Below are 22,588 nucleotides of genomic sequence, written 5' to 3'. Positions count from 1 at the left end.
CCCCTGTTCACCGCCAGTCACGACACTTGGGAGAGTTGGTCCTGGGAGGAACGAAGCCAGAGACGGCCCCATGGAGAGACGCCTCCCCCGCAAGCCCGCATCCCCCGGGTGTCTCCTGAGCCCTCCCACGTGCAGGCACCGTCCTGGGCTTGGAGACAAGCAGCGGTCAAAGCAAACCAAAGTCCCCGCCCTCTCGGAGCTGACGTCTAGTCGGGGGAGACAGACAATAACGTGTAACGCGTCCGGCAGCGACAGGCCCCGTGAACAAGGAGAAAGGTGTTGTAGTTTATGTCCACAATTCTTTGGCGCTCCTCCCACAAATAGCGGAGGCTAATTTTCTTTACTTAAACATGAACTAACTAAGCAACTCGATTCTACTGAATAGGACGCGGCAGAAGTGGCGCTGGTGACTATCATGGCGCAGTCCTGAAGGCGCATGGCTGCCTCCTGGAGCTCCGGGTGGGTCTGTCTCTCGGGAGGTCCATCCCTGGAGTCATGTCCATCCCCGCCATCAGGTTCTGGGAAGCCCAGGCCACGTGGAGAGGCCACGTGTGGGTGTTTCAGCCAACAGCCGGCACCCACCACCCGATGTGTGAGGGAGCAGGCCTTCGGAAGACTCCAGCCCCGGCCCGGGTCTTCCAGCAAGGCCCCCTCCCCCAACCCTGTGCCCAGCGACATCACGGAGCAGAGACACCGCCCCATGGTGCCCTGTCTCTAGTCCTGAGCATACGACAGAGCTGTGTGAGGCCGCTGAGCTTTGGGGTGATTTGTTACACAGCCGTAGTCATCGGGACAGCAGGGCGTGGGGGACGGAGAGGGATGGGATGGAAGGGCGCCTCGTTTGGACACGGCAGTCAGCGCACAGGCTTCTCTTGATAAAGCAGCTCTTCAGGACCGCGGAAGGAGGTGCGGGAGTGAGCTGCGTGGACGTCTGATGGGAGAGTGGTCCCGGCAGCAGAGGCTGAGGGGAGTGGACGGGCGCCCCGGCGCCTGGCGCAGCGGGGCCGGCGGGGGAAGGTCATAGGAGATGGACCAGAGAGGCAGGGGGCGCACAGAGCAAACGGGCTGGGCCTTGGGGCCATTGAGACGACCTGGGCTTTGCTCCACGGGGGAGGGTTGGGAGCAGCGGAGGGACATGACCTGATGTGGGTTTTAATGGTACCCCTAAGGCTACTGGGTGGGAAACAGGAAGAAGTCATCCCGGGAGCAGCCTGACTGTCCCTATGAGACAGAGCACCCAGGAGGCCCCCGGCAGAAACATACCTCTCTGGGCACTAACGCTTAGGGTGTTGGAAGGCTCTGACGACGCTGGGAAGCGGGTACAGTACAGGGATGCCGGTCACAAAGCGGGGCTGTCTGTCTTCCTCCTTCCCTCTCGAACCAAGACTTGAAGGAAGAAAGCCCTGGATGCCAACAGGGGCTGGCCTGGGAAGGAGGCACGTTATTTCTTCTCTGTGCTTTTCTGTAACTGCCGGCGGCCAGCTACACCTGAGTGTTGCTTTAGGGTGGGGGAGAGGCACAGGCTCGCAAGGCTCGCACTCCTCCCACGGTGCTGCCTTTGATGTCTGCTTCAAAGCGTCCTCCACTGCCCTTGGCCTTGCGCAGCCTGAGGCTCCCCGGCTCCCCAGGTCATAGGACAGCGTCTGCTCCTGGGCAGAGCACAGAGGGTGGTCGGCAGCCTTTTGAGAAGGAATCACGGTCAGATCCCAGCTCTGCCACACACTGGCTGTGTGGCCCTAGGCAGGCCGCTGCCCTCTCTGAGCCTCGGTTTTCTCTTGTGTAGAATGGGGATGATACTGCTGTTGCTGACCTTCGAGAGTTTTTGTGAGCACTGGAAAGGGTGCCTGCCTTCATTGGGTGCCAAGGTTGTTGGTGATGAATTCACTAAAGCCCCTTCACCGCCTTCAGGCCCCCAGCTGCCTTGCCTTTCTCTGTAAAACCCTCCCGTGAGCCCCCCATTTGCGTGAGGTCTTAGCTGCTCAGGGTGGCATTCAGGCCACCTGGCCTTGACCTCCCTCTGCAGCCCCCCCTCCCCAGAGGCCCCTGGACGCCTGCACGGTGTCCCCGGGCCTCCTGTACACGCTGACCGCCCCCCTCTGTTGAGTGCCACCTCTGGGCCCGGCATCGCCCCAAACACCCTGGCTCGCCCCTCTGCCAGCCCCGTGGAGGCCCCGGGAGGTGGGCCCTGGGTTCCAGAAGAGGAGGGTAGGCATTCAAGGGACAGGACATCAGTGAGGGTTGAGATGAAAATCCCTGCTTGGTTTGCTGACTGCTGGCAGACAGATGGGCTGCCAAGGAGCCAGAGCCCAGGTAGGGCAGGGACGGAGGTGGGTGGGGAAGGCGTGCCCTGCCCCGAGGTGTCCTCTTCTGTTTTTTTTTATATTTTTTGGCCGCGCGGCATGTGGGATCTTACTTCCCTGACCAGGCACTGAACCCGCGCCCCCTCTGCATTAGAAGTGCAGAGTCTTAACCACTGGACCCCCAGGGAAGTCCCCAGAGGTGTTCTCTTTTGAAAGTGTTCAGACACCAGCAGGACACACCACACACCTGGTGGGCAGGTTGTGGCTCGTGGGCTGCCAGTTCGAGACCTCTGGTGGCAGAGAAACAATTTGTGAGCCAGGATTTGAGCCCCAGGCATCTGTGCCCTGGGCCCCTGCTCTCAATCACTGGGCACCGTGGACACCATGGCTGGACCGGTTCTCTCAGGTTGATGCCGATGGCCTGGACATCCTGCTCGTCTAGTCTGTGTCCGTCTGTCTCCCCCGCCCCACACCCCGAGGAGAAGTGCCCCATCTCTGGGTCCCCCCCAGTACCTGATCTGGAAGGGTGGACCTGGGGCGGGGTGGAATTGTCCATGCAGTGCCCAGCACGCAGTAGGTGCCTGAATTATGTGCCGAGAGGATGAAGAAGAGGTGTTGCTTACACCCCCTGGTCTGCTGGCTCTGACCCTCCTGGTCTCAGCCGAGACACGCCCCCCGCCCCCATCCAGGCAGCCTTCCCTGCCTGCCCCCCAGCACTCCCCTGCTGTAGCTGTTGGCTTGTCTCCTGGGCTGGATTTGGAGTTGTCTGAGGGCAGGCCTTGCTCCTTCTCAGCACCCTGATGCCTAAAAGAATGTGTGGGACCATGGCAGGTGCCCGGGGAGCATTGCATGAATGACGGTGCGGGGTCTAGCGAATCTCCCCCCATGAACTGGGCTGTCCCTGCCCCCTGCCCACCCGCCGTGGCCCCTGTGAAAGCCTTGTCGGGAATGTGAAAGGCTGCCTGGCTGGCTGGCGGTGCAGGCGAGCCGTCGCTGCCGTTAAATTAACGTTATGGGCCTTTTACAGGTGTGTTAAATAGACGCAGTTATTAACGAGTACATTAAGCCAATTAAAAGCAGCCCTTTGAGTGGGATTTCATGTTGCTCCAGGGAGACAGGAGAGCGGGCCTCGGTGGCACCCTGCCTTCCGGAAGCTGGAGGGGGAGCATGGGTGGAGGGGTGAGAGCGGGGAGAGGTGAGCGGCTCGGATTCCGACTGGAGGCAGGCCATGGCCTTTTGACGCCCAGCTCAGCCACTTGCCGGGGGTGACCTGGGGCAGCCGCTGGACGTGAGCCTCGGTTTCCCATCTGTAAGGGGCTGAAGGGGTGGGCGCATCAGGCGTTGCCGAAGTCAGCGTGATACTCTGTATGGGCGGGCACGTGGCACCTGCCCATCAGGGGGCAGGTGGAGGTGGGAGGGGTGGCCAGGGCAGGACGCCAGCCCAGGATTCCTGCTCGCACGCCCCGGGCTTCTCCATGCTGCCCCGGTGGCAGCCCCAGGTGCTCCCAGGCACCTACCAGCCAGACGCCAGTCCCTGTGCGGCTGAGTGCAGCTTCCTGCTGGGCCACTGGACGTCCCCACCAACCCTGGCCCCGGCGAAGTTGTTCCCTTGGTGGACCTCAGACTTTCTGTCAAATGGAGCTATTGGGAACTGTAGCTTTCCTCGAGGAGGGGTGGGAGAATGAAAGGTGTGCCGGGCACCGGAGCACAGCAGGCGTTTGGTGAATATGCCATTTCCTTCTCGTGCTGCCACAGATTTTGCCTATCACCTCCTCCCTAAGGCTCAGGAAGTGGACATGATCTGTGTTGAAACGGGGCTGGGGTGGGGTGTCCAGGACAGGAGGGGTGGGCCCCAGCCCACCGGGAGGAGCAGCCCGTATCTGCATTCCCCTTCTGCCGACACTCTGCCCTTGGAGGTGGCAGCCTTCTGAATGCTCAATTAACGTGACACTAATTAGCTGGTGGCACCGGCAGAATCCCTAATGAGGCTGCCCCGGAGGGGGGGCAGGGGAAGGCGCTGGGCCGGGGCAGACGCAGCTGTTCTCTGGCCTCTGCTGGGAGGGAGGCAGGGAGGGGCAGGGCGGCGGCCAGCCACCCCGACCTGCCCCCCGCCCACTGCCCCGGTGGCAGCCCCAGGGCCTTGGAGGTCAGGCCCGGGTGTCACTCCAGGTGCCCCAGCTACCAGCTGGGGGACCTCAGAGGGGAGTGACCCCAGCTCGCTGGCCTCCATTTCTCCTAAGGGGACGGAGTGAGGATTAAATGAGAGGATGTGTGTCAGAAGGCCTGGTACGTAGTGGTGCTCAGAGAAGGCTGGCTGCCTGCCTTCTAGCTCTTTCTGTGCCACAGCAGGCAGTACAAGGTAGTGGTGGTCATTGGGCGCCGCACAAAGGGTCCTCTCATTCTCTAAGCATGTTGTGTGTACACATGTCCAAGCTCACACACATGCTCAGATGCCTAGGGTCACACATGTGAGCCACGTGTGCCCAGATATTCAGGGATGTCCTGCACATGCAGAGGCTGGCAGGTGCTCGCAGGCACACGTACTCGTGTCTACATCCTCCTTCCCCACCTCTGGAGCCCCAGCTGGAGCCCTGCGGTGGCCAAGGTGTCACTCCCTGTAGGCAGGTCTGGGAGTACTTCAGTCCCTCCCCAGTCTGACTTTCCTGCCCCTCAGTTTCCCTGAGCTGCTCCCTGACTGGGCTCGGTCTTTGGGAGCCCACTCCTCACTCTCTCCCAGGACCCAGCAATGCCCATCCCCCGCCCTGGGCTTTGCCTGTGTTCCCGTCTCACCCTGCTGCATTGGCCGTGATGCATGTGGGATCTTAGTTCCCTGACCAGGGATTGAACCTGCGCCCCCTGCAGTGGAAGCTCGGAGTCTTAACCACCGGACCACCAGGGAAGTCCCTGTCCCTCTGTCTTCGTGGCAGCTGTCTTTGCCCTTTGGAACTGCTGCCTCATCTCTCCCTCCTTTTGGCCATTTTCCTACTCCTGTCTGTCTCCGTCCACATCCATGCTGGTCTGACCCCCCCATCCCTTCCCTCCCCCCTCCAGTCTCTGTCTCCAATCCTTAGTCTCACCCCCTCCCACCCACCACTGGCTCCCTGCCCCTCCCCGTTGCTGTCTTTCTGCCACCACATCGTGGCTCTCTATTCTGGATACTGGTCCGTTGTAAGTGCTGAAGACTTCCTCTCTCAATTTGGCGGCTCATCTTGACTTTTTTTTGGGTGTATTTTGCTGAGTTTTAAATTTTACCGTGGTCCAACCTGTCTCTTCACTTGTGCTTTTTTTCCCTCTCAGTTTGCAAATCCTTCCTATCCTGAGGATGATGTTCTCTGTCATTTTCTTCAAAGAAGAAATCTATCTGTTTTCCATGGTTTTTTGGTCTGTCTAGAATTCCTGTTGATGTATGGTGTTGGGTAAGGCTCCAATGTCATTTACTCCATATGGATAACCGGTTGTCCCAGCACTGCATATTCATCCCCAGTGATCTGCAAGACCCACTTCATCCTAGATGGAGCTGGATAGTGCATGGATCCATTTCTAGATGCTCTGCTCCATCCCCTGGTCCCCTCTTTCCCTTTGTTAGTCCCATGGTTTCAGCCTTAAGCCATGGCAGTACTGGCCCTTATACTTTTTTTTTTTTTTAATTATTATTTATTTGGCTGAGTTGGGTCTTAGTTGCGGCACACGGGATCTTTTGTTGCGGCGCGTGGGCTCAGTGGTTGTGGTGCGTGGGCTTAGTTGTTCGGCAGCATGTGGGATCTTAGTTGCCCGACCAGGGATTGTCCCCTGCATTGGAAGGCGGATTCTTAGCCACTGGACCACCAAGGAAGTCCCTGGTCCTTATACGTCTTTGTCAAAAGCACCTTGGCCATTCTTGGCCCTTTGTTCTTTCCTTATCAACTTCCACATCAGGTTTTCAAGTTATACACAGGATGGCCAGGATGTAGGGATTGGATTGAAGTTTTTCCATATTGAATCTCTCTCCATGCACAGGACATATGTCTAAGTTTGTTCTGGTCTTTAAAAACTGTCATTATATAAACTTAAATTTTTCTCCATAGAGGTTATTTACCTCTTTTATCAATTTATTTTAGGTTCCTTAATAAATTGTAATAGTATCATAACTTAGATAAAATGGACAATTCCTACATAGACACAAACTACCAAAACTGACTTAAGAAGAAATAGAAAATCTGAATAGACCTATAACAAATAAAGAGATTAAATTAGTGATCAAAACATTTACCCACAAAGAAAAGCCCAGGCCTAGAAGGCTTCACTGTTGAATTCTATAGAACATTTAAAGAAGAATTAATGCCAATTATTCCACAAACTCTTCTAAAAAAGAGACTAGGAGGGAACACTTGCAAACTAATTCTGTGAGGCCAGTATTACCCTAATGTCAAAACCAGACAAAGACACCACAAAATAACTATAGACTAATATCACTTATGAATATGTACTTGGTCCTCCATATCCACAGGTTATGTATGCTTCCATGGATTCAACCAACTGAGGACCAAAAATTCCAAAAAGCAAAACTTGAATTTGCTGTGCACCAGCAACTATTTTCATAGCATTTACGTCATATTTACAACTATCTACATATCATTTACATTATATTTACAACTATTTACATAGTATTTACATTGTACTAGGTATAAGTAATCTAGAGATGATCTAAAGTATATGCAGGGGAATTCCCTGGTGGTCCAGTGGTTAGGACCCCACGCTTTCACTGCCGAGGGCCAGGGTTCAATCCCTGGTCGGGGAACTAAGATCCCACAGGCCACGCAGTGCGGCCAATAAAAGAAAAAAGTATATGCATAGATTATACTCAAATACTATGTCATTTTATGTATCAATATAAGAGATGTGAACATCTGTGGATTTTTGTATCCACCTCCGGGGGGCGGGGGGGGGGGGAGTCTTGGAGCCAATCTCCCATGGATACCATGACTGTACATGCAAAAATCAACGAAATACTAGCAAACTGAATCCAGTCATATATAAAAGGCATTATATACCATGTCCAAGTGGGACTTATCCCAGGAATGCAAAGTTGGCCTAACATCCAAAACTCAATTAATGTAATACACCATATAGATAGAATAAAGGACAACTACCACATGATCATCTCAGTGGATGCAAAAAAGCATCTGATGTAGTCTAAGGTACCTTCATGATAAAATATTCAACAAACTAGGATAGAAGGGAACTTCCTCAACCTGAGAAAGAGTATTTAGGAAAAATCCACAGATTATGTCACATTTAATGGTAAAAGACCGAATGCTTTCCCTCAAAAATCAGGAATAAGATTGCCACTTCTATTCAACATTGTACTAAAGATTCTAGCCAGGGCGATTAGACAAGAAAAAGATAAAAGTCATTCACATAAAAAGCAAGAAGTAAAATTATCTCTTTTCATAGATGACATAATCTTGCACATAGAAAATCATATGAGGGCTTCCCTGGTGGCTCAGTGGCTAAGAATCCGCCTGCCAATGCAGGGGAAACGGGTTCACGCCCTGGTCCAGGAAGATCCCACATGCCGTGGAGCAACTAAGTCTGTGTGCCACAACTACTAAGCCTGTGCTCTAGAGCCTGCAAGCCACAACTACTGAGCCCACGTGCCACAACTACTGAAGCCCACGCGCCTACAGTCCGTGCTCCGCAGCAAGAGAAGTCACTGCAACGAGAAGCCCGCGCACCGCAACGAAGACCTGATGCAGCCAAAGATAAATAAATAGATAAATAAGTTTATAAAAAAAAGAAAATCCTATGAAATTCACTAAGAAAACTATTAGAATAAACAAGTTCAGCAAGTTTGCAGAATCAATATACAGAAATCAACTGTATTTCTATACATGCACAATGAACGGTCCAAAACAAAATTAAGAAAATGACTGCATATACAAGAGCATCAAAAAATAAAACTTAGAAGTAAATTTAACAAAAGAGCAAAAGTTATAATCTGAAAAAAATTTTTTTGAAAGAAATTAAAGAAGATTTAAATAAATGGAAAGACATCAGACATTCATGGATTAAAAGACTTAATATCAAGATGATAATATTCCCTAAACTGGTGTACAGATCCAACACAGTCCCTATCAAAATCCCAGATGGCTTCTTTGCAGAAATTCACAAGCTGATCCTAAAATTCATGGGACCCAGAAGACCCAATACAATCTTGAAAAACAACAAAGTTGGAGGATTCACAATTTCTGATTTCATGACTTACTACAAAGCTACAGTAATCATGACAGTGTGGTACTGGGATAAGGAAAAACACATAGATCCAAAGAATTGAGAATCCAGAAATAAGCCCTCACATTTATGGTAAACTGATTTTTGCCGAGGGAGCCAAACGATTCAATAGGGAAAGATTGGTTTCTTCAACAAATGGTGCTGGAACAAGATATCCACATGCAAAAGAATGAAGTTGGACCTTTCTTCACACCATACACAAAAGTTAACTCAAAATGGATCACAGACCTAAAAGTAAGAGCTAAAATTAGAAAACTCTTAGGCAAAAACATAGGAGTAAATTTTCCTCCTTAACGTAGGGTTAAGCAAAGCCTTTTTAGATACAACACCAAAAGCACAAGTGACAAAAGAAATTTTTACTTCATCAAAGTTAAAACCTTTTGTACTTCAAAGGACACCATGAAGAAAGTGAAAAAGGCAACCCTAGAATGGGAGAAAATATTTGTGAATCATGAATCTGATAAGGAACTTGTATCTAGAATATATAAAGAACGTTTACAACTTAATAAAAAGACAGCCCAATTTAAAAATGGGCAAAAGAGCAGAACAGACATTTCTTCAAAGAAGATATACAAAGGCCTGTATGCACATAAAAAGATGCTCAACATCCTTAGCCATTAGGGAAATGCAAATCAAAACTACAGTGATACCACTTCATATGCACTAGGATGGCTGGAATCAAAAAGATGACAAGTTTTGGTAAGATGTGGAGACAATGGAACCCTCATACACTGCTGGTGGGAATGTCAAATGGCGCAACTGCTTTGGAAACCAATTTGGCAGGTCCTCAAAAAAGTAAGCATACAATTACCATGTGACCCAGCAATTCCACTCCTAGGTGCATATGCAAGGGAAATGAAAACATATGCCCACACTGAAAATTATATACGAATGTTCATAGCATTATTCATAGTTGCCAAAAATGTGGAGATGACCCAAATGTCCATCAGTTGATACGTAGATAAACAAAACATGGCATATCCACACAATGGAATATTATTCGGCACTAATAAGGATGAAGTACTGATGCATGCTACAACATGGATGAACCTTGAAAACATTAAATTAAAAAAGCCATACATAAAAGGTCACATATGATTTCATTTATATGAAATATCCAAAGTCGGTAAATCTAGAGCGACAGATAGTAGTTTAGTGGTTGCCTAGGGCTGTGAGGGGGCTGAGGGGTAGCTGGGCAGTGACTGCTATTGGCTATGGGGTTTCTTTTGGGGGTGTGGAGAAAATGGTCTGGAAGTTGATAATTGGTGATGGTTGGACAACTGTGAATTTATGCTAAAAAGTATTCACTAGTATACTTTTTTTTTAAAGCAAGTTTTTTTTTTTTTTAATTTTTATTTATTTATTTATGGCTGTGTTGGGTCTTCGTTCCTGTGTGAGGGCTTTCTCTAGTTGCGGCAAGCGGGGGCCACTCTTCATTGCGGTGCGCGGGCCTCTCACAATCGCGGCCTCTCTGGTTGCGGAGCACAGGCTCCAGACGCGCAGGCTCAGTAACTGTGGCCCACGGGCCCAGCTGCTCCGCGGCATGTGGGATCCTCCCAGGCCAGGGCTCGAACCCGTGTCCCCTGCACTGGCAGGCAGATTCTCAACCACTGCGCCACCAGGGAAGCCCCACTAGTATATTTTTAATGGGTGAGTTGTAGAGTTCCTGTTACCATACACGTAAAACTGTCCCCACCCCCAACTGTAATAGTATCTTTTTGTAATACATATTTCCCAACTCTTTGTTATAGAAACAGAGCTGGCAAACTACCACCTGCAGGCCAAATGGGGTGTGCAACCTGCTTTTGTAAATAAAATTTTATTGGAACCCAGCCATGCACACTCATTTCTGTGTGTCTGTGGCAGTTTTCGCACCACAATGCCGCAGAGCTGAGTAGTTACAATAGACACTGTATGGCCTGCGAGGCCGAAAATATCGGCTCTTTAGAGAAGTTTGCCCACTTCTGCTGTAGAGGAATGAAATTGCATTTGTATGTTGATATTCTTTTTTTTTTAAATTTTTTTCTATTATTCCGCTTTTATTTTTTTAAAACTTTGTTGAAATGTAGTTGATTTACAATGTTGTGTTAGTTTCAGGTGTACAGCAAAGTGATTCAGTTATGTGTGTGTGTATATATATACATATATATTCTCTTTTAGATCCTTTTCTATTATAGGTTATTACAAGATATTGAGTATAGTTCCCTGTGCTATACAGTAGCTCCTTGTTGGTTATCTACTTTATGTATTGTATGTTGATGTTCTGTCTGCAAATCTTGCTGAATTCTTGTTCTCTTGAGGTTTCTATGCAGACAGTCTGACTTCTTTCTAATCCTTAAAACTTGTTATTTATTATCCCCTGTCTTACTGAGATGGCCAGGACCTCTGTACAGTGTGGGAAGGCAGTGATTTGGGTCTCTGTCCTCCTCTGCTTTTATCAACCCTTGGGTTGGTTTGTGGTGGATTGTGGTTGTATCCTCCGTAATAGAAGAAGGAAGTTGCCTACCGTCCTAGTTTGCTAAGAGCTTATTTTTATTCATTCAATCATAAAAGGAGGCTAACTCCATCCTGGCCTGTCCTGGCCGTCACCTCTGAGCGTCTCTCCCCTCCGGGGCTCGGTTCCGAGGCGGGGGTGGCCCTGGACCATCCCTCCATCCCCGGGGCTGTGCTCAGCAACAGCTCTGTAACTGAATCTGCTGTGCGGCCAGCGGCGGGTTTTTAATTTTATTGGAATTTTAAATTGCTGTGTTTCTTCCTTATTTTATTAGTGTTAGTGGAAGCAGCTGCACCTGCAGGAGTGCTTGTGGGGCGACGGCGCCAGCCTTTGGGATTGGGGGTGTTGGGCAGGAGTCAGGCGAGGAGGGGTGGGCGTTGGGGAGAAGCTCCATCTGTGAAGGTGCGAGGGATGGGCTGGGGAACCTCTTATCCCTTTGTGGGTATGGGTGTGGGGAAAGGGGTCCTGCCCTCTGGGGGAGATAGGGGCAGGTAAAGGGTTTGAGTCTGCTGCCAGGCCCTGGGGATTCTCTCCTTTTCTTCTTATTCCCACGTCACAGCGGAGGAAACGAAGGCCTAGAGAGGGCCAGTCCCTCATTTGCCCAAGACCACACATACATCCCATTCAGGGCACAGCCAGGATTTGACCCCCCAGGCCATCTGGTCTCAAAGCCTGTGCCCTGGGGGCTCCTGGGGAGGCGGGCAGGGCAGCCACTCAATCCTCATCTTCAGAGGACCAGCCTGAGGCACAGAGAGGCTGCGTCCCTCACCCGGGGTCCGGCAGAGCGAGGCTGGACGCTCACACCAGGCTCCTGGGGCAGCTGCCATGGCCCCTCCCTCCCTGGATGACAGGTCCCTGAGTCTACCCCTGCACCAGCTGAGCCCCCATGGTGCCTCTCTGCCTGGCCCGTACTTTTAGCGGCGTGTGACTCAAAGTTTATGTATCAAAACCATGATGAGAAAGTCAAATATTTATTAGGGGCACGGTCCTGAGCAGCTGAGAAGAACAGGCTTCTGTCCCAGGGGTGGGTGGGTCCTGTTTGGGACCCAGGGACTCTACCCAGCTGGGAGTAGCCCAAGATCTTAGGCCTGAGGTAGGGAAGGGGGATGGACTTTCCCTCCCGCCACATCTTTTTCCCTTTCTTTTTCTCCAGGTCACTCTCTCCGGTTAGCTGGAACAGGCTACAGCAGCCAGCCGCCTGGGCTCCTGGACACGTGGCTGCCCGCGCCCCCGGCTCCTCCACCTGCCTGACCTCAGGTCCTAGAAAGGTAAACTGCAGCCATTTCTGGTTCACTGGCTACGTCCTGGGCGCTTGTGGAGGTCAGTCCTCGTGCAGCCCAGTGTAGTCAGGCCGCTCTGATCCCATTTCACAGGAAGAAGAGGGAGGAGGGCTCAGACCAGGCCACGTCTTCTCCCCACCGGGTTTTTGACATTATCATCACAGATGGTCAGAGCTGGATGGCTTCTTAAGTCCATCTGATCTGACCCCTTGCTTTACAGAAGGGAGAATGCGGGCCCCAGGAGGCCAATTGACTCATCCAAGGTCACGCTACATGTGGCCCAGTCAAGACCTTTCTCCCTTAGTGAGAAACAGCACAGCCCGAGGTCTGGTCACGAAGCTCAGGGCCAGCCCTTCCTGTCTCGGTTCTGCCTGGGGGCCACAGGGACAAGAGGGTCAGCCTAGGCCTGAATGCCCGGGAGTCTTGTCCAGGCCTTGACCAGGCAGCAGGGCACCAAATTCAGTTTGCTTATCTCCCTTCCTGCCGCCATCTCTCCTGTGCTCTTCAGTTACAGGCAGAGTCAGTGTCTTTTCCAATAAGTGCAAAGATGTCAAAGGGTCTGAGTGGGCAGGGGAAGCAGGACATCCTTGGTGGCCCTCCACATTCTCTAGTTCCGGCCTTGGAGCAGGAAGGAAGGACTGGCCCAGGTCATTGTGCCCAGCCCTTATCTCCAGCCAGTTGGCAGCAGAGGGCAAGGCAGGGGACAGTGGCAATCAGAGGTTAAAATGCACAGATCCTTTAAACCAGCAAGCCCATCCTGGAAGAATTTTTTGCACAGATAGATATACGTACGTGTACGAAGCTGATGTTCATTACAGCACCGTTCAGAATAGCAAGAGACTAGAAACAACCTAAACGTCCATCAACAGGGAGATGGTTAAAACATTATATTCATCTGTACAATGGAATACGAGGGTACTCTTTCTGTCAGGTGAGGAATAATCTCCAAGACACATCGGTAAGAAAAAAGGCAAGGAGCTGAGAAGTATGTCGGGGTGCAAATGTTTACATAAAAGGTATTTACTGCCCCTCCTACGTGCATGCATTTTTCAGGAGGGTATTTAAGAAACTGCTAATGCTGGTTTCCTCTGGGAAGGAGAGTTATTTTTCACTGTAAATCCTTATGCCTTCTGAATTATGTGCCACGGACAATCTATTCAGTGGAGTATCTAATTTTATAAAAGAGAACGTGTTCTCCCTGGAGGCCATGTAAAGGAGGGAAGGGGGCTGTGCATGAAAAACATTTTTCCTTGAAACCGAAGGCCCTTCCAGATTATCTGTCATTGTTCTATTTTTGATGAGGCAGACATGTATTCTGTAAACCCCTATCTCTGAAAGAACACCATCAGAGGACCTTCAGTTCTGAGGATGTTGATATAACATCTTAGGTCCCCCTTGTCTTTCTGGAAATACCCTCCAGAGGCAAGTAATCAAAATTGAACCAGCACAGGACCTAATCAAAATATATAAGAAAAGGGAAGGAAAGGCAAAATATAAGTAATGGTTGGCAAAAAAACACTTCCCATCAGAAAAATGTGGCCACAGAAGAGATGAAGATTATGGCCAAATATTTCATTGTGAAGGAAACAATGTAGTAAGCAACTGTTTCCATAAAGCAGAAATGCAAAGAGTAGGAGGAAAAAACTTATCATAAAAGGAGAAATGGAATGAGCACAGGGAGAAAAAAAAGAAGTCATAGAAAACAGGATGAAAAGTGATCAAAATGAAAGGGAAATAGGGAGTCAGAAAGGCATAATTAGAAGAGGGTACATAGGGAAGATGGGCAAAAGACAGCCAATCTGTGCTTAACTAGAGTCCCCAAAAGAAGGAAAGTGAAATAATACAAGCCTTGGATCTGCCTGTCGAAAGGCACAAACTGTTCCAGGAGAAACAGACTCTGAAGGGTCAACCCCAAGACACAGGCTAGTAAAGTAATGGCATGAAAGATGTGGAAAGATCAAAATGAAATATAAAGGAGGAGGGCTCAGGCTTCAACTTCTCCATGGCAACATTCAACATTAGAAAAGAACAGAACAAGGTCTACAAAAATCCTCAAGGAAACAAAGTGACCCAGGAATTATTTTTTTGCTCATTCAAGTAGAAAGTCGACAGACCATCCTGAATGTGCGGGAATTCCAGGAGTGTTGTTCACAGGAGGCCTTAAGCCAGACTAGAGGGCAACTTCAGATGGTGGAAAAATAAGGCAAAAGAACTGGTGATGAGCATGGACCCTGTTTATCTAGGAGACTGAGATGGATAGAACTGTGGGAGTGTGGTGATGTAACCAGATGTTAACATCACAAGCCCTAGGAGTAAAATAATGGTATCACTAAGAAGAGAGGGGATGGGGAAAGAGGGGAACAGTAGTATAAGTACACAGGTGTCCTCATTTTTAATAGCTGGTATCAAAAGATATTTAAAGTTGATGTCAGTTAATAGAGGTTTAAAAGGATGAAGTGAACGCTGAGAAAGTGCTGTAGGGAGAAAAAGGAAATACACTAATTTCATCATTTTGTTCATTTTAGGGTAGATGGAATAGATGCTGTTACAAAGAGACAAAAAATTAGGGGATTATTTAATGCTACACCACTAGAACAAGAACACCAGCCTTCCCTATGATTAGTAGGTACACAAAGCAGAGAACTTAGATCACATAGGGAAAGACTTTTCAAAGCAATTAAAACAAAGCACAGCATGACTGAACTAATACCAGACATCTGTTGTATCAATAAATGTAAATGGGCTAAACTCTATTAACATTTTTTTTAAAAGGCATTCAGATTGGATCACAAAGCTTAATTCAACTCTATATTATATGAGTCACATCTAAACAAAGTAATTCAGAAAGGTTGAAATGAAAGGACTGGCAAAGGTTTCAAGAAAAATGTGAATTAAAAAAGCATCTTAATAGGCAGTTACCATCTTAATAGATAAGACTGAATCCAGGCCAAAAAGTATTAAATACAGCCAAGAAGGATGCAATTCACCATGGAGATTTAAGGTACTAATACCTGTGCATTAAATTCTATTGCATCTTGGATACACAAGACCTAACTAATGTAATTAACAGGGTAGATATAACTGGTTAACACCAAACTCTGAATCCCGGAAACAAAGCCACATCTTTTCAAATTCCCATAAAAAGTCACAAAACTCACAAAAATCACCAGAGATTATATCACAAAGAAAACTTCACTGAAGTCCAAAAAAGTAGAAATCATAGATAGCATTCTCTGATTATAATGCAATAGAACTAGAAATAACAAAACACAAAGGCACCTACTACCTGGGTGGATAGATGGAACTCAAATGAGCCTGAAGCCAAAGAAGAAGAAATCAAAGCCAAAGTTATAAAGTTATCTAGAAAATACTGATAATAAAAATACATGCTAGAACCTACAGGATACAGCTAAAGCAGTGCTGAGAGAATTCACAGCCTTAATTTTCCTTTTTTTCTTGTTTAGCAGTATAAAGATTTAAGCCTCTCAAGAAATTTTTTAAAAAGGAAAGCAGGAGGAAGATTTTAATAAAGATAAATACATAAATTAATGAATTAGGAACCAGAAAAGGGTAATTACTATAAATGGATCCTGAAGATGGTTCTTTGGGAAAGAGGGGTAGATAACCTCATTAGCTAACTAACCTAATCAAGAAAATGCGGAGGGGAGCACACACAAAATATACAATATAAGAAACAAGGGTAAAGTAATCATTTAAAAGAATTTTTGTGCAACCTCATGCAAATAAATTCAAAAACCTGGATAAAATGGGTACGTTTCTAGAGAAACATAATTTACCAAACTCATTCAAGAACAATTAGATCAATCATTACAGAAGAAATAGAGAACATTATCTCAGAGTTACCCAGCCCTCCATCTCCCAAATAAATACACTAGCCCAGACTGCTTCATGAAGGATCAAACAATCTTTAAAGAACAGATAATCCATTTCTACTTAAGCTGTTATAAAGCACACAGGAAGAAGGAAAGCCTCCATTGTCTTTATGAAGCAAATGTAACACTGATAGCAAAACCCAACAAAAACTGTTCCAAAAAAAAGAAAACTAAAGACTATTCTCACTGATGAAATTGAGGCAAAACTCCTAAACAAAATATAAAATCCAATTCTATGGTATGTTATAATGTAATATTTATCATGACCAAGTGGGAACCAACCAGGAATGCAAGGATGGTTCAATATAAAGAAATCTGTATCATTATTCATATTAACAGAACAAAGAAAAAACCCATATGATCAGTTTCACAGACATTGAAAAGTCATTTGGTAAAGTTCAGATTCCATTCTTGATTTTTAAAATTCTCAACTAAATAAGGAATAGATGGACACTTATTTAACTTGATAAAATATCTGCCCCTAAACCAGCATTCTGTGTAATGAGGAAATCCTAGAAGCTTCTCAAGGGCAAAGACAAAGCAAGAATGTCTACTGTCACCACTATTATTTTTCACTGTTCCAGGGATAGTAGACAACACTATTAAATAAGACAAAGAAATCAAGGTATAAGACTTGCAAGGGGCTTCCCTGGTGGTGCAGTGGTTAAGAATCCGCCTGCCAATGCAGGGGACACGGGTTCGAGCCCTGGTCCAGGAAGATCCCACATGCCGCGGAGCAACTAAGCCCGTGCGCCACAACTACTGAGCCTGCACTCTAGAGCCCATAAGCCACAGCTGCTGAGCCCGCGTGCCACAACTACTGAAGCCCACACGCCTACAGCCCATGCTCTGCAATGGGAGAAGCCACTGCAATGGGAAGCCCGCGTACTGCAACAAAGAGTAGCCCCCGCTCGCCGCAACTAGAGAGAGCCCACGTGCAGCAACGAAGACCCAAAGCAGCCAAAAATAAAAATAAATAAATTTATCAAAAAAAAAAAATTAACTTTCCAGAGGAAGGAAACTTTAAAAATGTGTAAGATCTAAATGAAGAAAATACTAAAACATTCCTGAGGGACACAAAAGAAAGTCTGAACAAACAGAAAGGTATAGATCATGTTATTGGAGGGAAAGACATCATCATAAAAATGTCATTTCTTCCTAATTTATAAATTGCATGCAATCCCAGTAAAAACCCAAACAGGATTTTGTTCTTACCTAGATAAGTTGATTCTACAGTCCAGACAGAAAACTAATGGAACAGCCAAGGAATTTCTGCATAAGAGGATGGTGAATAACAAGCAAGAAGCACCAGCAAATATTAAAATGTTTTATACACATGCTTACAGCATGGATGAACCTTGAAAACACTATGCAGAGGGAAAGAAGCCAGTCACAAAAGGCCACATACTGTATGAGTCCCTTCCTAGGAAAGTCCAAAATAGGGGAATCTATAGAGAAGGGAGGAGCCAGGGGGATGAGGGAGTGGGTAAGGGATTTCTTCTGAGGTGATAAAAATGCTCTTAAATGAACTGTGGTGATGGATGCAAAGTTCTGTAAATACACTAAAACCACTGAACGGTACACTTCAAATGGGTGGATTGTATGGTACGTGAATAATATCTCAATAAAGCCATTAAAAATGTTTAAACGTGTTATAATGCTACAATAATGAAAACAGTATTGCACTGATATTTGAATACACTTGCATCCATACCCCGCACTTTGCACCAGATAAATTATCAAATAATCAAAGATCGTATATTTTAAAAATTAAACCAGAGAAGAACTAGAAGAATCCCTGGGGACACCTTTTGTTTGTTTTTTAAAATAATCTCAGCATGAGAAAGTACATTCTAAGTATGACACAAATCCAAAGGCCATAAAAGGAAATACTGACAAATTTTAGTTCACCAAAAAACTACTCCATGGCAGAATCAAAGACAAATGACAATTTGGGGGAAACATCTGCAATTCATATGACAGACAGAAGTCTAATTCCATCATATACAAAGAGCTCCTATAAATCAATAAGGACAAAACCCCATGAGAAAAATAGATCAAGAAGATGAATAGGTAAGTCAGTCAAACCACATCCATCAAAATTACAAATGCACATACCTTCGACCCAGTATTTCTTCTTGTAGAAATTTATGCTGTAGTTTTATTCACACCTTTGTGACACATACACAGTGACAGAGTTTGTTGCTGCATTGCTTGTAATGGCAACAGGTTGGGTATGGTTCTTCTTAGGGGACTGGTCAAATAAATTATGGATCATCCGTGCTATGAAAAACTATATGGCAAAAGAATGAGGAAGCTCTTTAGAGGCTGACATATAGGATATACTGCTAAGTGAAAAAGTGAGGGGTAGGACAGTGGATAAAATATGTATATACACACATATTTGCTGGGATGTGCATAAAACATCTCCTGAGAGGACACACAACAGCGGGGAGAGGACGAATTTTATCTCTATACCCCTTTATTCCTTTTGAATACTGGACCACGTGAGTATATTACCATGTCTGAAGATAAAATACATATTAAAAAAGCAAAAAGCAACAACGTAAACACTATGGTAAATGGCAACCGCTCCTGCACTATAGGACAGAGGCAATAGGAAAGGGTGGGGACTGTGGTGAACTGGAGATGGGTGTCCCCTTTAAAGAGGCAATAGTTACATTCTAACCAATAGCTACAGGACAGGAACACAGGCTTATGTTACCAGATCCTCTGATCTGTGTTCAAGACACACTACATCCAGATTTTTATACAAATCTCCCCATTTTTAAATGTGTCTAAATACTTGGGAAAAATAAAAACCCAAACAACCTATGGTGGTTAAAAATAATCAGATCAGAGGGTTTGGGAGCCCTGTCCTGGATGGTAAAGGAGGACAGACCCTTGGAGGTTACCAAGTCCGGCTCCCTAATGGCCCAGAGAGGGAAAAGACATGCCCAAGATCGCCCAGCAATTCAGTCCCCAAGCTGGGATCCCATTCAGGACTACAGTGAACTTTTGAACAACGTGGTGGTTAATTCAGGCATAACTTACAGTTGGCCCCGCATATCCTCGGTTCCTCCATATCTGCGGATTCAACCAACCACGGACCCTGTAGTACTGTACTATTCACTACTGAAAAAGATCCACCTATAAGTGGACCTGCACAGTTCAAACCTACATTGTTCAAGGGCCGGCTGTGTTTGCTTCCCCGTTATCCTCTCTGCTGATGCAGAGGGAGACAGACAGGACACACGGTCAGGTCACAGAAGAAATGCTGGGGTTGGGGCCATGGTGCTGGTAGTGGTCAGAGAAGGCTGCCGGGGAGAAGGTCATGCCCAGTGGCAGTCAGCCAGACCAGGGGAGTGGGAAGGGACCCCAGGGAGGCAGCACAGACGGGGCAAAGGCCTGGGAGAACACGGACGGTCCAAAGCAGGGTGGTGGTGGGCAGATGTGCCGGAGCGTGGACGGCTTTCCCCGCCTGGGAGCTGCCCTGCGAGGGCCCGAGGTGGGGAAAGCTTGGTGTGTCCAGGAGAGAGGCAGCCCCGTGGACTCGGGGTGGGCAGAGGAAGGGGCGGGGCTAGGGCCACAAGGAGGGCGTGTCACTCACACTTGCGCAGCTCCAGGCTCTTGGTCGGGCAGGCCAGGTGTTGGCCGGGGGCGTTCTGGGTCCTCTGCAGGCAGGCCAGCATGGCTGAGCTGGGGGCCCGCGGCGGGGGGGACGCGCTCTGCGGCAGGGTCCCTGTGAGGAGGGAGAGGAGGCGCTGGTCACCGGGGCTGCTCTGTGCCCACCTCCCCCCTCCCCACCCAGCCCTGCTCACTGTGTGGGCCGCCTCCTCCAGGGGGCTTCCCGACGCCCCCAGGCCTGCTCAGACCCTCACCCCCTCCGTGTTCCCCCAGCAGGCCGTCCTTCCAGGGGTGGTGGCCTCCAGCTCTCCTGTAACCGCCCGCCAGCAAATCCGTACCAGCCTCCCCGCCCCTCACCTTCAGCCTTGAGCTCATCAAGGGCAAAGACCCCATCTGGTCATCTTGGGAACCAACATGGACGGGTGCCCGGGAACGGCCAGTGGGCGAATGGGTGTCCCCACTTATTCAGGTGTTGGTCTGCCCTCACCCCCGGCCTGGAGACTTCTCACAGCGCCCCTGGAGGGGAGATGCCCGGGATGGTGTCCCCGGGAGAACCAGAGGTGACCTGTGCTGAGCCCTGAGCCCAGGCCCCGAGGGCCACCAGGGCCCCCTGACCGAGTTCCCTACCCCGAACGGAAAGGGCGGGGCCACCCAGGGCAGCTCTGCCAGGCTGGGGCGAGGTCCCCCATGGGCAGCAGCTCAGATGTAGCTCCAGACAGGTCCACGTGTGCTCACGCACCCAGATTCACACAGAAACGAGCATTTTTATCTTCACAGAACCCATTTTCCCGAGAACCCAGAGCCCCCGAGGGGCAGGGTGACACAGCCTGCCCTGGATGGATGGGGAGAGGGTGGGAGGTCTCCTGCCAGGGTCAGGGTAAGGAGAAGGTGGGCTCAACCCTGGACACTGCTGATGTCCACCCAGCCTGGGCACCCCATGCCCACCCCCTCCCGCTCCCATGCCACCGCCACTGCCAAGGCCTGAGCCACCAAGCTGGGCTGGTTTGAAAAAAGAAGAAAGTGGAGGGGAGGGTGTGTTGAAGGGGAAGAAAGAGAAGTTATTTAACACTAAACAGGTGTCTGGAGCCCTAAATTCTGCCGCTTTCTTCTAATAATGAAGTATTCATGAGGAAAAGCCTTTTTTCACTACTTTCTTAAGATACTAATTTCACAACAAGCTCCTTGTTACGGCGCAATTATTCCGATCTTGTATTTCCCCGAGACGGGTGCAGCCTCCTGTCTGTCCTGGACTCCCGGTAAATGAAAGACAATCACGTACCCACCTTTCATTATGCTCTATTTTACTTTCAGCAAAGGTAGCCTGAAAGAAATGATTTACTCTGAAAGGGACTTTTATTCAGTTTCAAAACCAATTTTCTCCTATTACTGTCTCAGAAAAAAAAAAAAAGAGAGAGAGAAAGTGGGGGGTGGATGGGGGAGGGTCGGTGGTTCTCATGCGCCACCCCGCCCAGTCGCCAGCCTTAACGCAGCGATGCAATGAAAGATCTGGTATCCACTTCCTGGCTTTGATTTCTGGTAATTTTAAAATATGCCATTACAATCAGGCAGAAATTATACAGTTTAAAAAGGGAATGAAGTAGGGCTATTGCAGGGATGAAAACCCTTGACTGCGGGAACGAGGCGCCGCTCCCTGGGGATGCGGGCAGCGGGAGCGGGCCGTGCTGGGGCCCTTTGGGACACACCCGCACACATGGGGGCAGCCGGCCCCCCTGGACACCCGGGGACACGTGGACATGCTGCCCGCCATGCTGGGCATCCACACGCATCCCGGACGTGCTCGCTGCATACGCTTTCCTGCAGGTGGGCACACCCCGTCACACCCTCGCCCACCCCGACCGACACGCTCCTCTGGCACCTCTCAGCACACGCGGGAGGTGCACGGACACGCACAATCATGTGCCCACCTAGAAGGTAAGAGGCCTGTGGTGACCCTGGCAGCCCGGCCCCTCGCCCCTACTCCAGCCCAGAGCAGCGGCCACTTCTTGCTGCTCTGATGCAGGGGTTAGGGGACAAAGGGGATAGCTGGAAAAGGCCAGCCAGCTGCAGGGCCCAAGCAAGCCCTCTCCCTCCACAGATGGGGAAACCCAGGCCAGAGGGAGGCAGCACCCTCCCCGGGGCCACCCAGCAGACAGTGACTGGGTCAACCTGCCCCCTCTCCACTGGGCTACACTGCTTCCCACAGGCTGGGGCAGCGCTGGGCCGGGAAGGAGGGAGGCCAGCCACCTGGCACACCGAGGAAACCTGGGCTGGAAGCCTGGAACCTCCCCTGCCCCAGTGCCTGCTGTGTGACCCCAAGGGAGCTACTGCCCCTTTCTGGCCTTGTAAAAGCACTTCCATGATCCTTCCCAGGTCATTTTTCTCCAGGGTCCTGGCCAAGCCCAGCCCCACTTTGGGAGGTCCTCCCCACCTCTGGCCTTTCACCAGGTGCTGGGGGCCCAGAAGCCCAGCCCCTCTCCAGCGCCCCCCCCTCCCCAGGGGCCATGCACCCCAGCATGCTTTTCTGTTGAAAAGGGCAGGCTGGGACTGCAGTGCTAATCGGGTGAGGGGTAGGCTGCCTGTTCTGGGGCCCCTCTAGACCCCATCAGCTGCCCTCCAAGCAGGGCTCTGGTTTCCGAGTGCTCGGATGCTGGACGACCGGGCAGCTCTGGGAGCTGAGGTCACGTGGCCCAGCTCAGGGGGCCACAGAGGATTCCCCAGAGGGGA

The 22,588-nt window shown here is 49.1% G+C and overlaps 1 protein-coding gene across 3 annotated transcripts in view; it reads right to left on the bottom strand.

The window, feature by feature from the left end:
* FAM222A (family with sequence similarity 222 member A) overlaps positions 1-22,588 on the bottom strand; it is a 55,272-nt gene that overhangs the window by 6,670 nt on the left and 26,014 nt on the right. The window contains exon 2 of one of the 3 annotated variants that reach the window (XM_057526783.1): positions 19,848-19,979. The exons of 1 other annotated variant lie outside the window; for it this stretch is intronic. In XM_057526783.1, coding sequence (XP_057382766.1) covers positions 19,848-19,929 — 82 coding nt within the window. In that variant the 5' untranslated portion in view covers positions 19,930-19,979. Of the gene's footprint in view, positions 1-18,355; positions 18,501-19,847; positions 19,980-22,588 lie in introns of those variants that run through there. One more of the 3 variants, XM_057526784.1, reaches the window with a different exon arrangement.

Source organism: Balaenoptera acutorostrata, chromosome 13, assembly GCF_949987535.1.
Source record: "Balaenoptera acutorostrata chromosome 13, mBalAcu1.1, whole genome shotgun sequence".
NCBI classification, from domain to species: domain Eukaryota; kingdom Metazoa; phylum Chordata; class Mammalia; order Artiodactyla; family Balaenopteridae; genus Balaenoptera; species Balaenoptera acutorostrata.
Note: the sequence above shows the minus strand (reverse complement) of the source record. Positions and strands in the feature narration are given on the sequence as shown.